At 37.6% G+C, this 13,172-nt stretch overlaps 1 protein-coding gene across 2 annotated transcripts in view; it reads right to left on the reverse strand.

Annotated features, from left to right (window-relative positions):
• SLC9A9 (solute carrier family 9 member A9) overlaps positions 1–13,172 on the reverse strand; it is a 187,193-nt gene that overhangs the window by 57,290 nt on the left and 116,731 nt on the right. For both annotated transcript variants that reach the window (XM_033069112.2, XM_033069113.2), the window contains one exon: positions 11,606–11,759. In XM_033069112.2, coding sequence (XP_032925003.1) covers positions 11,606–11,759 — 154 coding nt within the window. The remainder of the gene's footprint in view (positions 1–11,605; positions 11,760–13,172) is intronic.

Here is a 13,172-nt window from a genome sequence, read left to right on the forward strand (position 1 = left end):
AGAAGATAGCCACTTGTAAGTTAGTTGCTGTGTTTGTCAAGAACTGCAGGAAATGCCCGTGTTTCACAGTGTGCAAAGGCCCTTTGTAGAGTTCAGAAAGTACACTAAGTACAAATGCTAGGCTTGGGGTTGTTTTTACTCACATTTCTAAATATGGATGACTTGGTAAAAATTTATTTATTTGGAGAGAATAAGAGCTGAAATGGAATGTAAATGATCCAGAAGCTCAGATATGGTGCCCTAAGAGAGATGAAATTCAACTTGTAGATGTGTTTTTGTATTGTGTCGCATTGTATTTAGGAGAATTGAGGAAATATCAGGCATTTGTTTTGCATTTCAGAACTCTTATGCTGGCAAAGCAAAGGTTTCAGATTTCAATGTTGGCCTTTTCTTTTTCGTCAGCAACTCAACTGTGGTTGCAAACCTCTTGATTCTGCTAGTTCTGCTGATCTCAAGTCAAAAACTTCCTAATTTTCTTTTGGTAATGAACCAAATTGGCATTTTTGCCTTGTTTGCTGGGGGCTCTCTCATAAACATGTACTGTTTCGAGATTTTTTTTTTTTTTTATACTGCCTGCACTAGTCCTTGCAAACTTTTCATGAGCATTCAGAAGGAGGGTTAATCACCCCTTTGTGGAATGGCACTTATTAACTGGGAAACACTGATAGAACGCTTTCCTTTTAATTAAATAAAGTCTCTCTTTTCACAAGTGCATTTGAAGGCACTCTAAAGTTTCTAGTGTTTGGATTTTTTAATTTAAATTTTATTTTGTCTTCTCTGTCTAGCCATATACAGCTTGAGCAATACTCCTGAAGCACCCAGTTGAAGTTTAAAATGAGTGTAGGGGAAAAGGAGTGCTGGGAGGGATGAGAAAGGAAGTGTGCTATAAAGTTTCATACTTTTATTTAAGCTTCTTGTGTTTCTTTGTAGTGTGTTGGGAGGTGTTTGTTGCATCATAGTTAAAAAAGGGCTCAATTCCCATTGCCTTCTTGTAAAAATAAGAATAAACTGCTGTGTGTAGCAATTATGAGCCAACATCTGAATTCTAGCTGTGATAACAAGGAAAGCAAAGCTTGCCTGAGATTAAGAAGAGACATAGTGAGAAAGTAGAGTGAGAAACTGCCTTGATCAGGCATTCTGAAAGCACAGAATACTTCTGCCTACAGGCCCAGGAAATAAATGAATGTCATTATGACAGCCTGCACCAGCTAAGGATCTGTCCCCATTTCTCCACTCAGCTTCCCTGGGGCTCTAAGTACTTCTCTGTGGCCAGTGACTTCAGGCAATGTGATATTTCTGTCGGTGTATTCATAAATATGTGATATTTTGGCATTGGCTTCAGGTTCCTACCTTACTGAGCAGAGCCAGTAAACTTCAGAGCTGAAAGGCAACTCTAATGCCTAAAACTCCCCATAGATTCACAGAATCCTTTTGGTTGGAAAAGATCTTTAAGATTGCTGAGTTCAACCATTAACCCAACACTGCCAAGCCCACAACTACAGCATTTGCCACATCTACAGCTGGAAAAGCAAGAACCTTCTTCCCTTCTTTTGTGAAATAAAGAAAAGATTCATTGCTTTTACTTTATAAAATGTATCATTACTCCTTTCTGGGACATGCAAATTGAGATATTTGTAATAAATTGTATCAATATTTGCTTAATCTAATTTAGGAGCTTATTTATAATTCTGATTTTCAATGTAAGTGATAGGAAAGTGGCACACATCCATTATGACTTAGATTTCAAAGTCATAAGGTAATACAAGTAAATACTCTGACAGAGAATTCAATGCCTCTTTTCCTAGTAAATAGATAAGAAAGTACATTGGCTGCACACTGCCTTTTGGAATTATGTTGAAGCAATAGAATTCAAATTCAAGAGTATGTACATGTAAGGGGTTACTAGATCAGAAAGCATGTGGACAATCATTCTTCTGTAGACAACTGTAAGGGTACTGGAAGACTGGATTCTGAACTTTACTCTACAGAAGATTACTGTATTTTACTTGATTTTAAATGGAACAGAAATGGTTACTTGGACAGAAGCTGACACATCCTTAGTGAACACAGTAGCCACCAGTCTACACAATAATTTGATCTCATTTTCTGGTGAACTAGATTTATTTTCTAGCTTCTTTATTTTCTTCACCTCATGGTGCATATGCATTCATGTGCAGAACTGGTGAGGTTTGGGCTAGAGTTCTTCCAGAAGGGTGGAAGAAATTGGATGAGGCAGAGGAAAGAAACCATCAGACCCATTCAGGCAAGAGGGAGAGCAGGGCTGCTGCTGCTGGGTCTGGATGGGAAACAGGATGCCATGGCTTTTGTAGGGATCTTTGGGGTGGAGATGAGAAAATCTCAGGGACTGATTGAGACTCAGATCCAGATGCAGGCAGCCTCCCTGACGCCACTCTGTAATTTCTGACCAGGCTCAGGGCTCGTGAATGAGTGAGCAGCAAAGACAACTGTTCCAAGGTCACCCTGTACAACACCTTGTCTACTTGTAAGATTAAATCAGCAAAGCTGTGGTTTTTTAGAATTCCTGTTTGGGTATTTCACATGAACAGAACTTGTATGTAAATTTTTGTACAGACATCTTTTCTGTTTGTTTATTTATTTGCACAGAAAATAAATAATTTAATGTATGCTTTCAAGATTCCTTTATATATTATTTGTCCCTATAACAAAATGGTGTATCTATTTGATGAAGTAAAGAATGCAAGAGCAGAATATACTTTTAAGGACATTGAAACCAAGTACTTCTTGCTGAGATAAGAGGTAATTTTCTCATGCAAAGCTCATCGATGTACTGACCAGCCAGTCATTGTTGGGCTGTTTCTGGTAACTCACTCTACAAAAGTCCATTACACTGTAGTTATCTGTTTATTAAAAGCTAAAAGCCCAGATTGCCATACAGAGCCTTGATTACTTAATATCTGCTTTAATTAACTTTTCACAATCAGCTAATTCTGGAACAATTTGATAGGCTTTTTATCAAGCAGGCCAGACCTGTCCTTCTACTCTGCATTTTAAAAAAGAACACAAAGTTCAGAATTTCCAGAGGAATGTTTCATGAGAACTGCAAGTTTAATGAAAGGTGAAGTCACAGTTCTCTTCTGTCACAAAGTTCCTCTGCAAACCCAGATGTACCCAGTAATGTTTTTATTGTTTAGGATCACTATTTTTGAGTTAGAATATTTATGTCACTGTCCATATGTTGCATAAGATCCTTAAGACCTGTAAGACCCCAAATCTTCCCAGTTAGTACCTTTATTCTTGTTGGAAGCCACAAGTATGTTTTGGGGTTTCTTCTTCATGTAGAGTTAAAAAATGGAATGAAATGGTTTTGCACTTTGTAGAATATTTGATAGCATGAAGGAAAACCACAGGAGAGCTTAAAAACCTGAGAAAGTTTGAAAAAATTCTGTATTTTTTCAAACTGAAATGATGTTTTAAACTATGCTGGAAACTTTTATCCCTTCTAAATGAAGCATTCATTTAATATTTTCTTGGTGATAATCTAGTATTCTTAGTCAAGAAAAATGAGAAGGATAAATGAAAATTATGGAAACAAATGTGAACACCATTAATTCCATGCCCTTCTATTTTTTTAGTCCAACTGACAGTTTCACTGCCATATCAGTATCAGTTCTTAAAATATGAAAGTTCAGTGAGTTTTGAGAGCATGAATTTTGCTGGAAGCAACAGTTTCTAACTAATGATAGAAAGAATTAAGCACTATCTTGTTCAATACTTGCTGACTAGGAATATAAGATTCATCATAGTTAATATGATTCTTATTTTTTCTAGAATCCAGTTTGATACCACATATTTATATCAAACTTTTAAAGGCTCAAACAATTTTCTGTACCTTGTTCTTATCTTCAAGTGACACATTTTTGACATATGTTTGAAATAAACTGGGTTTATACTTGCACCAATTTAATTCTGACAGAGCAGTCAGAGCTCCAGATTAATTTGGGATATTTTGGTAGAAAGCAATAAATCATCAGTCTCATTCCAAAGTTCCAAATAATTAAGATGTTCTCTAGCGCTATTTTCAGATAGGTTTGTTTGATTCTTTATTTTTTTCTTCATTTTTAACTCGAAGAACTTCATCATGTTGACTGCTGCATAGCAATTACCTTTTGTATGATAAAGTTTTAATGGGAGAAAAAAAATTATTGCATTAGATGGAAGAAAACTTTTTGAGCATACTCAGGCATATCAAAGCAACAGTATTTTGATATAGGATAAACTAAATAGTTTGATTGACACAAATCCAGATGGATGGATTATATTCCAAATTATAGATTTATTTATAGTTTTCTGGAATTATTCAGGGTTTTTGGTCTGAGGAAAGTTCATCTTACCATTTGTTACTGGTAGACTGAAAGGCACAAACCTTTTATTGTTGTGTAATTTTCCCCCTCTCCTGTACCAAATATTCCAGCAATAAAAGTGTATCTTTCATATCTTTCTTTCTCTGTTTTCAAATAGCCATGTGGAGCTAGAAATACAAGCTGTGTGAGGTGGGATTTAACTGTCTGCCCTGTTAGGAGACTGTGCTCAAAATTAGACCCCTCTGGCCAATAAAGACCAACAGAGTTGATAGCTGGAGCCACGTACAAGTCATGCACAAGTCACAGCTACAATCCAAAATCTCCTATTCAACATCTGCCCTGGACTGCCTTCACATTTGGAGTCAGAAAGCCCAAGCCATCTGTATTGTAGTCTTTTATTTTGTTATCAAGCACAACTGTTTATAAATCTTTTTTAGTGCCATTCAGGCAAAATGCGGTGGTGAATAACTGAGAGAGATCAAATGCACACCTTATCTTTGCTGAGAAGTACCTTGCAAATAAATGACAGGCATTTCAGGAGATCACTGAGATTCATTACCCGGATGATTTCTCATTTTCAGATAGAAATGAAAGGAAATTATCCAATTTCTTCTTTTTATAATAACATCCAATACATTTAATGTCCAATTTTATAGTGCTTCTTGATTTATAGCATTTCCCAGGCTAACCGTGCTTTAGCTACTATTACAAAAGCAGCTATCATCTTAACCCTTTCAGTATGGGTGTCACCCAAGAAATGTTTTCTTTGCTGAAAGATAATTTCATGTGTGATGTTGAACTCCTCTGGGTTTGAAACAGAATGCCTTTCTAATGTGAGTTCAGTCAGAAACTCCAGAGCATTTGCTACTTCTTGTAGTTACTACATACACATGAGGTGCTTACATACCCACAGATCCTGAACTGGTGGCCCCAACTGCCAACCAAGGAAAAAGTATCACGTCTAGCAATACTTTTGTATTAAAAAAATATCCTTGACTTGGTTCTAACCCTGTATTTTAGTCTGTGGTACTACAGGGGATCAAGGGGAGCAGTGATAAACCAAAATTTGATCTTCTGCTCTCTGTGACTCATGTCACTAGTAATCAGTACATTACCATGCAAATTATTCAAATGCTGAATGACAACGATCTTTTGGCTAAACTTGAAATTACTGATAGTTATTTATAGTGGCTCCATGTCCTATAGCTGAAGTCAAAACTCTGCCTTTTCCACTGTCTTCCTGGAGCACTTGTTCCCCACCCTGCTGGGTAGGTGAGTCACTGGGTAGACAGAGAGTAACTGCCACGAAGTTTCCTGTGAATCCCTAATTACTGTTTTTCTGTTGTACTCAGAATATTGTGTGTGAACAATGATGGAGCTCATCAGCAAAACAATGTGCCTTGAAGATAATGCTCCTTCTGTAACTCTGGGACAGCATTTCCTCTGAGCCTTTATTGTGGGCTGTTCATGAACACCTGAAAGCTTCCCTGTTTAGTTTTACTTGGATAATTTTCAAGGTGTTCTTCACAATTGTGAAGAACACTTTTTAAACAACAATGTAGATTTTGTGACCTGAGAGTCTGCACATTGGTCAGTAGTATCCTAATGCTGACGAGAGCCTGGGGTCAGCAACATGTTTTCTCATGTACATCCCATTAGTGGTAATGCAGGAATATTCAAACTATTGTCAGTATAAAAGATGCCAGGCAGAAGATTGTCCTGCAGATGTTCACAGGAGCAGAGAGTTGGCCAGCTAAGGACAGTGCATGAAAAATAGATCAGCATTTATGGTTTGACTTGTTACATTAAATTACAGCTGTTTCTGGATTCCAGAGGGGTTTTTTTAGGATTAAATGCTTTTCCAGGCAAAGACAGTGTGATCTCTCTTGAAAGTGTGTCTGGGTGAAGAGAACCTCAGCAGGCTGAAGTGACTTGGCTGAGATTGGCCTCTCAACAGGAGTGTTTATTGCAGTGTGATTTAAATACATACTGTACCATGCCCAAAGAGCAATATGACCCTGTGAACCAGATCAAACTTTGTTTATTGAAGCTATATTTGTTACTCAGAAGGAACACCAGTTAGGCTGATTATGACTGCTCTAAAGACAAAACAAAACAATAGCCTGTACAAAGTGCACAGAAATACAACTGTGCTTGAAAATATCCTGCCTTTAATTGCACTGTTCCTCTCTGTGTGGTGGTCACTCACAAATTATAGTTGAAGATTCTGTTTTCAACAGTAAATAATAGATGCTGCGCTTCAACTAAAACGTTTTCCAGGACTCTAGAGGAAATACGACCCAAAGGAATATGCTATAGAAGAGAGAACCTGCCAAGGCCAGGAAAAGACATTAAGTTAAACCTTCTTTTCTTAACTGACTTTCCTTCCTCTTTACAAATGGAAAATGTGTTCAAAGGAATACAAGCAAAACAATTAACGAGGTTCATAACAATAATTATTACTCTAGAGTTTGGGAACAATGAAAAGAATATTTTTGCTACTGAAGCTACAATCCTGGCTAAGTTCTGTCTTTCAGCAATCTATAACTAGTTGTTAAAGGGCTGAGATAAAGACAGATTGTATTCTATTAACCTGTTTTTTGGGTTGTTTTTGTGGTAGACAGCCATAGTCATAACCAGGGCACAGCATTTCATCCTCCTGCCCATCTGCATCCCTAATGACTTATTAGCACTGCCTTTGATGTTGAAAGAAATTATTGGATCCAAAATGTTGACACTTCTTGAGTGAGATGTTTTTGCTGAGAATGTGAGTTAGGTCAGCCTTGTTCATCCCCCAAAAATGGGGTATGCCAGGCCTCAGGATCTAGAGAAGGTCGGATGTTTGAAACTGAAGTTTCAGGTGAACTAGAAATGGTGTGATTTTAAGGGCATCTAGGCACACAGACAGCTCTTCTCTAAAATACATTTACCAACAGCAACAGCCAGATAGGCACAGTAGTAAAATTTACTATTCAGTGCTGCTTAGTATTTATTCAGAATATGGAATAAAATTCTTCTTAATAACTGAAGAACCACTGCAAAGAGATGCACAAAGAGTCTGGAAATCCCTTGACAAACATTTACGCAGAAGGTGATGATAAACAAACAGGACCCAATACCTAGCATGATACTTTTATAGGACATGTTTTATTAACAGCTTGGAATTTTTGCTCTTCCTGTCAGGAGAATCCTTTCTCAAACCTCTCAGTACAGATTTACTGTAAAATGTAGCTCTCTATTTTTAATCAGAGTATGGGGCATGAAGGGAATCATATATCCAAAAGCATTAGCAAGTAATGCTCTACATCTCTGAAGGCACATTTATTGAATAGTTCAATTTGAATGCAAACTTAAATGGCTATCTCTGTTTTGGTGTTGATGTATTATGAAATCATTCTCACATGCTGATCCAGGTTTATTCATTGTCTGCCAATAACTGAATATTATAGTCCTTTCACATGGGGAGTAAAAGCAATTTTTTTTCCTGTTACAACTCCCAGATAAGTCAAAAGACAATGTATTATTTAGGAACGTGGTGCAGGCAGTTCAGCTCTCAGCATGGCAGTGCTAATGCTGTAAACACCGTGCATGTGCCTCTGTGCTGGGAAGTGCTGAGTTACTGCACCGGACAACTGGGAACTTTTAATTATGACCTCATTTTCAGAAAGGGAACACTTAACACTCCCTGAAACTCAGTTTCAGATGTTTAGAAAGGAGACAGCCAAAATAAATAGGACATTTCTTAATGGGAGGTGGAAGCTGAGCCTTGTTCTGTAGCACGTGGTTAATTTTGATAGTATATCTTGCTATATGTTTTAGCAGCAATTCACAAGTGTTGTATAAGCCATACATATTCCTGGAACAAATCAACTGGTAGTTATCTCTGAGGACATATCCTAATCTTTTCTCTAAAAATAGAGTGACAAATTACATTTACATTATGTTAAATTTTAACTAAGAAAGAAAAGCGTGGATCTGATGCTATTGGTGTGAGAAGAGGGGGGAAATTATGGGAATTCCAGTTATTATGGAGACAAATATTTTTTTTCAGAAAAAGTTTAATTCCTACTCTTATTTTTAAATTGTTATTGTTCTATTCCCTTATACACCAAGAGTCCTGGTCACTGTTATGAGAACTTCACGATGTAAATTATGGAGAGTGCAGTAAATAATTGAAATATGGTACAATACATGGGTAATAATATAGGAATCTGAGTACTGCCTTCTGCCCTAACACTGCAATGCATTATGGCACAGCAAATGGTAAATATATTGGTGTGAGTTCTTTCTGATTTATGTTATTTTTACATATCTTGGTCTGAAAGGGGGATAGATTTATTTATGTTTTAAATCTGAACTGTGGGTAAATTGGTCTGTACCATATAAACTCAAGCATTTATCTCTATGATAAGACTGAGGAGTTTAGAGCTGCATTTCCTGAACTAATGATAAGAACTGGAGCCTGTTTCACAGAGGGAGAGGGGACACAAAACAGTGCATGTGAATAAGATTCAATACATCCAAATATATTCAGAAACCACATGCTCCTCTCTATTAGTTTCTGAATGTCTTCAGTTCAATTAAATAATAAGGATGATGCAGGATAATAATTTTTTATGAAAAATTGGCAAAAGAAGCACACTCTGCTTGGGACTGTTATTTGCTTGATCAAACTGTTTTTGACCATTCTCTCCTGAGAAGGTTTACCTGTACAGCAACTTGTGGTTTATGTAGGGAAAACCAGTGTAGACACTGCGACCATTCACGTATTTTTAATTTCCTGTAAGCACTTTATTTTGATAAGGTGAATAACTTTAGTTGTTTAGATTAACTGAGCTAGCACTGTGCTTTGGATTTGACCAGTAGTGGTAGATCTGGTTCCCTGGAGCACTGGGGAATCACACAGAAGATTTTCCAACTGCCCTGGGAAGGAGCCTGAGGTGCATTTGTATCAGCTGATCGCGAAGGGCTGCTGTGACACAGGACCCTCTTTGATCACAGCCATGGTTGCAGCATTTCCCTGGCTTCTCCCTTTTTTTCTGTAACTGATGACACCCAAACCCATCCCAATAAATCTCCTCAGAGACAGTCATATAATTTTTGTACTTGTAATGCAGTTTCCCTTGGCTTTGTGAGCTGTACACTTCAAAGTAGCTTGAAAAACACTGTCTTTTTCTTCTGCAGAGCCATGGGGATAGATGCAGCTCAGAATTGCTGTTCAGACACAGGTGCCAGCATGCTGGGGGCTACACCAAGCAAGCTGGTGTCATTTGCCACAGCTCCATAACTTTCCTCAGCAAACTCATCTGCCAGAATCCATACAAGCATCAATTGCCATGAATTATCACCACCTTTAAATACAATTATTAGAGAAATTACTCTAGACTAAAAAGACAAATGCTGGTAGCTGAGGACAAAAGTCCACATTGAAGTGCAATAAATTATAAAGACAATTAAATACCTTCACTAGAAGGAGAAATCAGAGCCTCAAGATACATTTGTAATTAAAGATGTCTATTTAAAATTTTATCTTAATTTGGCCTCCTCATAGTTTATGAAGATATGTGTTTCAATGTCAAGAAATTAAGTGAAATTATGAACCTAATAGCTTTATAGTAAGAAAATCAATATCCTGATTACAAACCCAATTAATTTTATTGGTAAAAATGTCTGGCAGATCTGATGGGATTCAGAGGAAATCCTCAGAGACGAGCATTTCAAATCAATAATGACTGCCTATTTGAGTGCCTTTGGTGAAATCGATTGTACAAGAGGCTAGAGAGAGCAGCAGGTGCATTGAACAGTATGAACAGTTAATATGAGAGTTTTTAACAGCCCCTCACTTGTGGTCTTGGGGGGCTTTGCACCTCTGGTAGCACTAAGCAGCAGGAGAAATGCTTTGCATCCAATTCAATTGCTTGTTTGTGAAAGCACTTCACAATCTGAATTTAAAGATTTCCTAGAGAGCTAAACCATGAGGGGCATCTAGTGACACAAGCTCTCAGACTGCACACTGACTACTGCTCACAGCTTTTTCCTTGCTGTGTTCTCAGCATTATTCCTTATCTCCTGTTATAGAAACCCAGACTGATTTGCTCCTTGTGATCTAATAAGAAAACTTCCTCATCCACATTTCCACTGCCACACAGAAAACCTCTTGCTGACTGACAGTGAAAAAGTGGCAAATCTCAGAGAGATGACTGATAGTGCCAGTGTATCCAAAGTGTAATGGCCTTGATTGACATTATGGGACATGAGACATGTCACAAAGAAGAATCAAACTGTCACAGAAATAGAAAACCTCCACACTGTACATGGATGCCTGCATTTCATGTTTATCCAGGACACTTGTACGCTACTCCTTATTTTGTCTGCAAGTTTTGTTATGCTCTTTGTAAAAGCCCCAATTTGGTTATCTTCAGCTGCTGTTTTATAGCAAGTCTGACGTGAAGGCTTGTAATCAGACATCATTTTGTAAACAAGGAAAACATATGCTATATATAGAATAAATGGTAAGGAGTTGGGATTTGCAGGCCTATCTCAATAGTGAGTTTTTCTGTGGTGATCTTGCAAATCACAGCAGGGAGTTCTGAATGGATTGGGAAGTAAGCAGAATCAATAATCAGCATGAGTACACTCATTATTAGAAGGACACTGCATTTAAATTCGATCCTTTTTTCCAGTTTTCTATTTCCCTCCCTCTTGTTATTTAACCTCCCTTGTCATTCTCTGTGAACACAAGTGACTATGAAGTAATTTAAAAATAATATAGTGAAGAAGAATATATAAAACAAATATAGTGAAGAAAAAAATATAAAACAATGCATAATAAATTAATGCCTGAATAAGACAGCAGTGGAGGAAGATTTTTCCAGCATATTCTCATTATAATCAGAAATACACAATTTATTACATGTTTGTGTAATAACTGCAGATTTTAGGATGAGAGCAAAATCTGCCTGCATAGCTTTTCCTTCAGCAGCAAGGAGGACACTCTTGAGATGTATTCATGGTGTTTAAAAGGAGCAGTAGTGAAACAAACTCTTAGGAGACAAGGATGTATCTAACCTATGTCTTAACCCATAACAAACTTAGGAAGAGCCTTTTCCCTGTGGTCTGGAACCTCTAGCAGGTACAGAAATATCTCCTTTGTGAGTGTTAAAGCACAAATGTAAGCATTAGGAAGTGCAGGGATGTAGAGATTCATCTGTATGGATCACTGGAGCTGCAGGGCTCCGTTCTGCTGGCGGTGCTGCACTGACCTGATCTGCAGCCAGGTGAGCATTGGGGTTGTGCCTCCCCCAAAGACCCAGACCGTGAAGAAGACGATCAGCAGGGCTGTGGTGAACATCATCTGCTGGGGCTGGGAGTTTGTGTCCCGGATGGCCAAGGCGAACGCAATCGCTCCACGCAGACCTGAAACACCACAGGGACAGGAACTGAACGGGATGGACAAACACAACTGCAATCTTTGCGCTCCAAACCCACTTCCAAGGGCAGAGGAAATTTTCAGATCATAATCCTGCTTATCAAGTACTGAGTCATGCTAACTGGAAGGGTGGGATTTATTGCAGCAAATTTGCAAAAGTGAACAATGGAAATACTCTCCTGTTCACATAATAAGCACACCTTTGCTTTTTATACACTGAATTCTTTGTCTTCAATAATTGCAAATTAAGCAGTAATCTGAACTTAGTGCAGGTTGAGAAAGAAATCTATATCCTGTGTTCAGTGGGACTCATCATGAAGTCAGGAGCAAGTGAAAAAGAAGGATTGACATTAAGCATCTGTACCCAAATATGCTACTCATTTCTTCCTTGAAAATATAGAATCTATTCCTTTAAAATAATTTAATGTTCTCAGACTAGTCAGAAAAAACGTGACTTAAAAACAATGAATAGCTTTTCAAAGATGATTTTAAATATCTGAAAGGGAATGCAGAATAAATTAATGTACTTGAAACATTATAATAGTTGTAGAATTATACACCCACAGACTGAATAAACAAGAAATTACAATGACTCTGAAAACAGCTAAATGAGTTTTTAAAAAAAAGCCCCATAGGTAGTAATAAGGTGATTAAATAAGTCTTGACAGAATGCCATGTTTAAAAATTGAGAGGGAAAAAATCTGCTTGTGCCTGCAGCCCTCAGGATGCATAATACATATAATACTCTATATTTTCCAATGCCTTTCATTTATCTATTTAAATGTACTTTATTGTTTTCCAAAAAAATTTCACAAAATAAGTGTGGAGAGCAAAGTCATTACGTGCATACAATACACACTGAGTCCAAAAAGTACTCTGCAAAGTATTGAGAGATTAAATCTAGTAATCAAACCTCTTGTAAGGCACTGATGACATATGCAGAATCATTTAATTAACTGCTAAATGCAGTTATTTTTGGCCTAGAACTCCAAAGCTCTTCAAGATTACATAGCTAGAATGTGAATTATTTGGTATAGAAGCAGGGCTTCCAATGATTTGGTATAAAAGTTTATCCAGGGAACAGCACAAAACCATTTCTGCAAGGAAGGAGCAGACTGGAGTTGCACTCTCTGGAAATACTCAGTGGCAGCAGGTTCAGAACCCCACAGGCAGACACTGGGCTTGGCCTTGGCTTTGCTTTTGTGTAAAAGGCATCTCTGAGGATGCAGATGCTTTAGTATTTTCTAACAGAGAAAGAATATACAGTAAATTCACGAATACAAGCCGCACTGACTATAAGCCGCATCTCTGGGTGTTGGCAAATATTTTGGTTTTTGTCCATAGATAAGCCGCACCCGAATATAAGCCGCTCTGTCGTTCGCAGCGAGGACCCGCGTGCA

This window comes from Catharus ustulatus, chromosome 10, assembly GCF_009819885.2.
Source record: "Catharus ustulatus isolate bCatUst1 chromosome 10, bCatUst1.pri.v2, whole genome shotgun sequence".
NCBI lineage: Eukaryota > Metazoa > Chordata > Aves > Passeriformes > Turdidae > Catharus > Catharus ustulatus.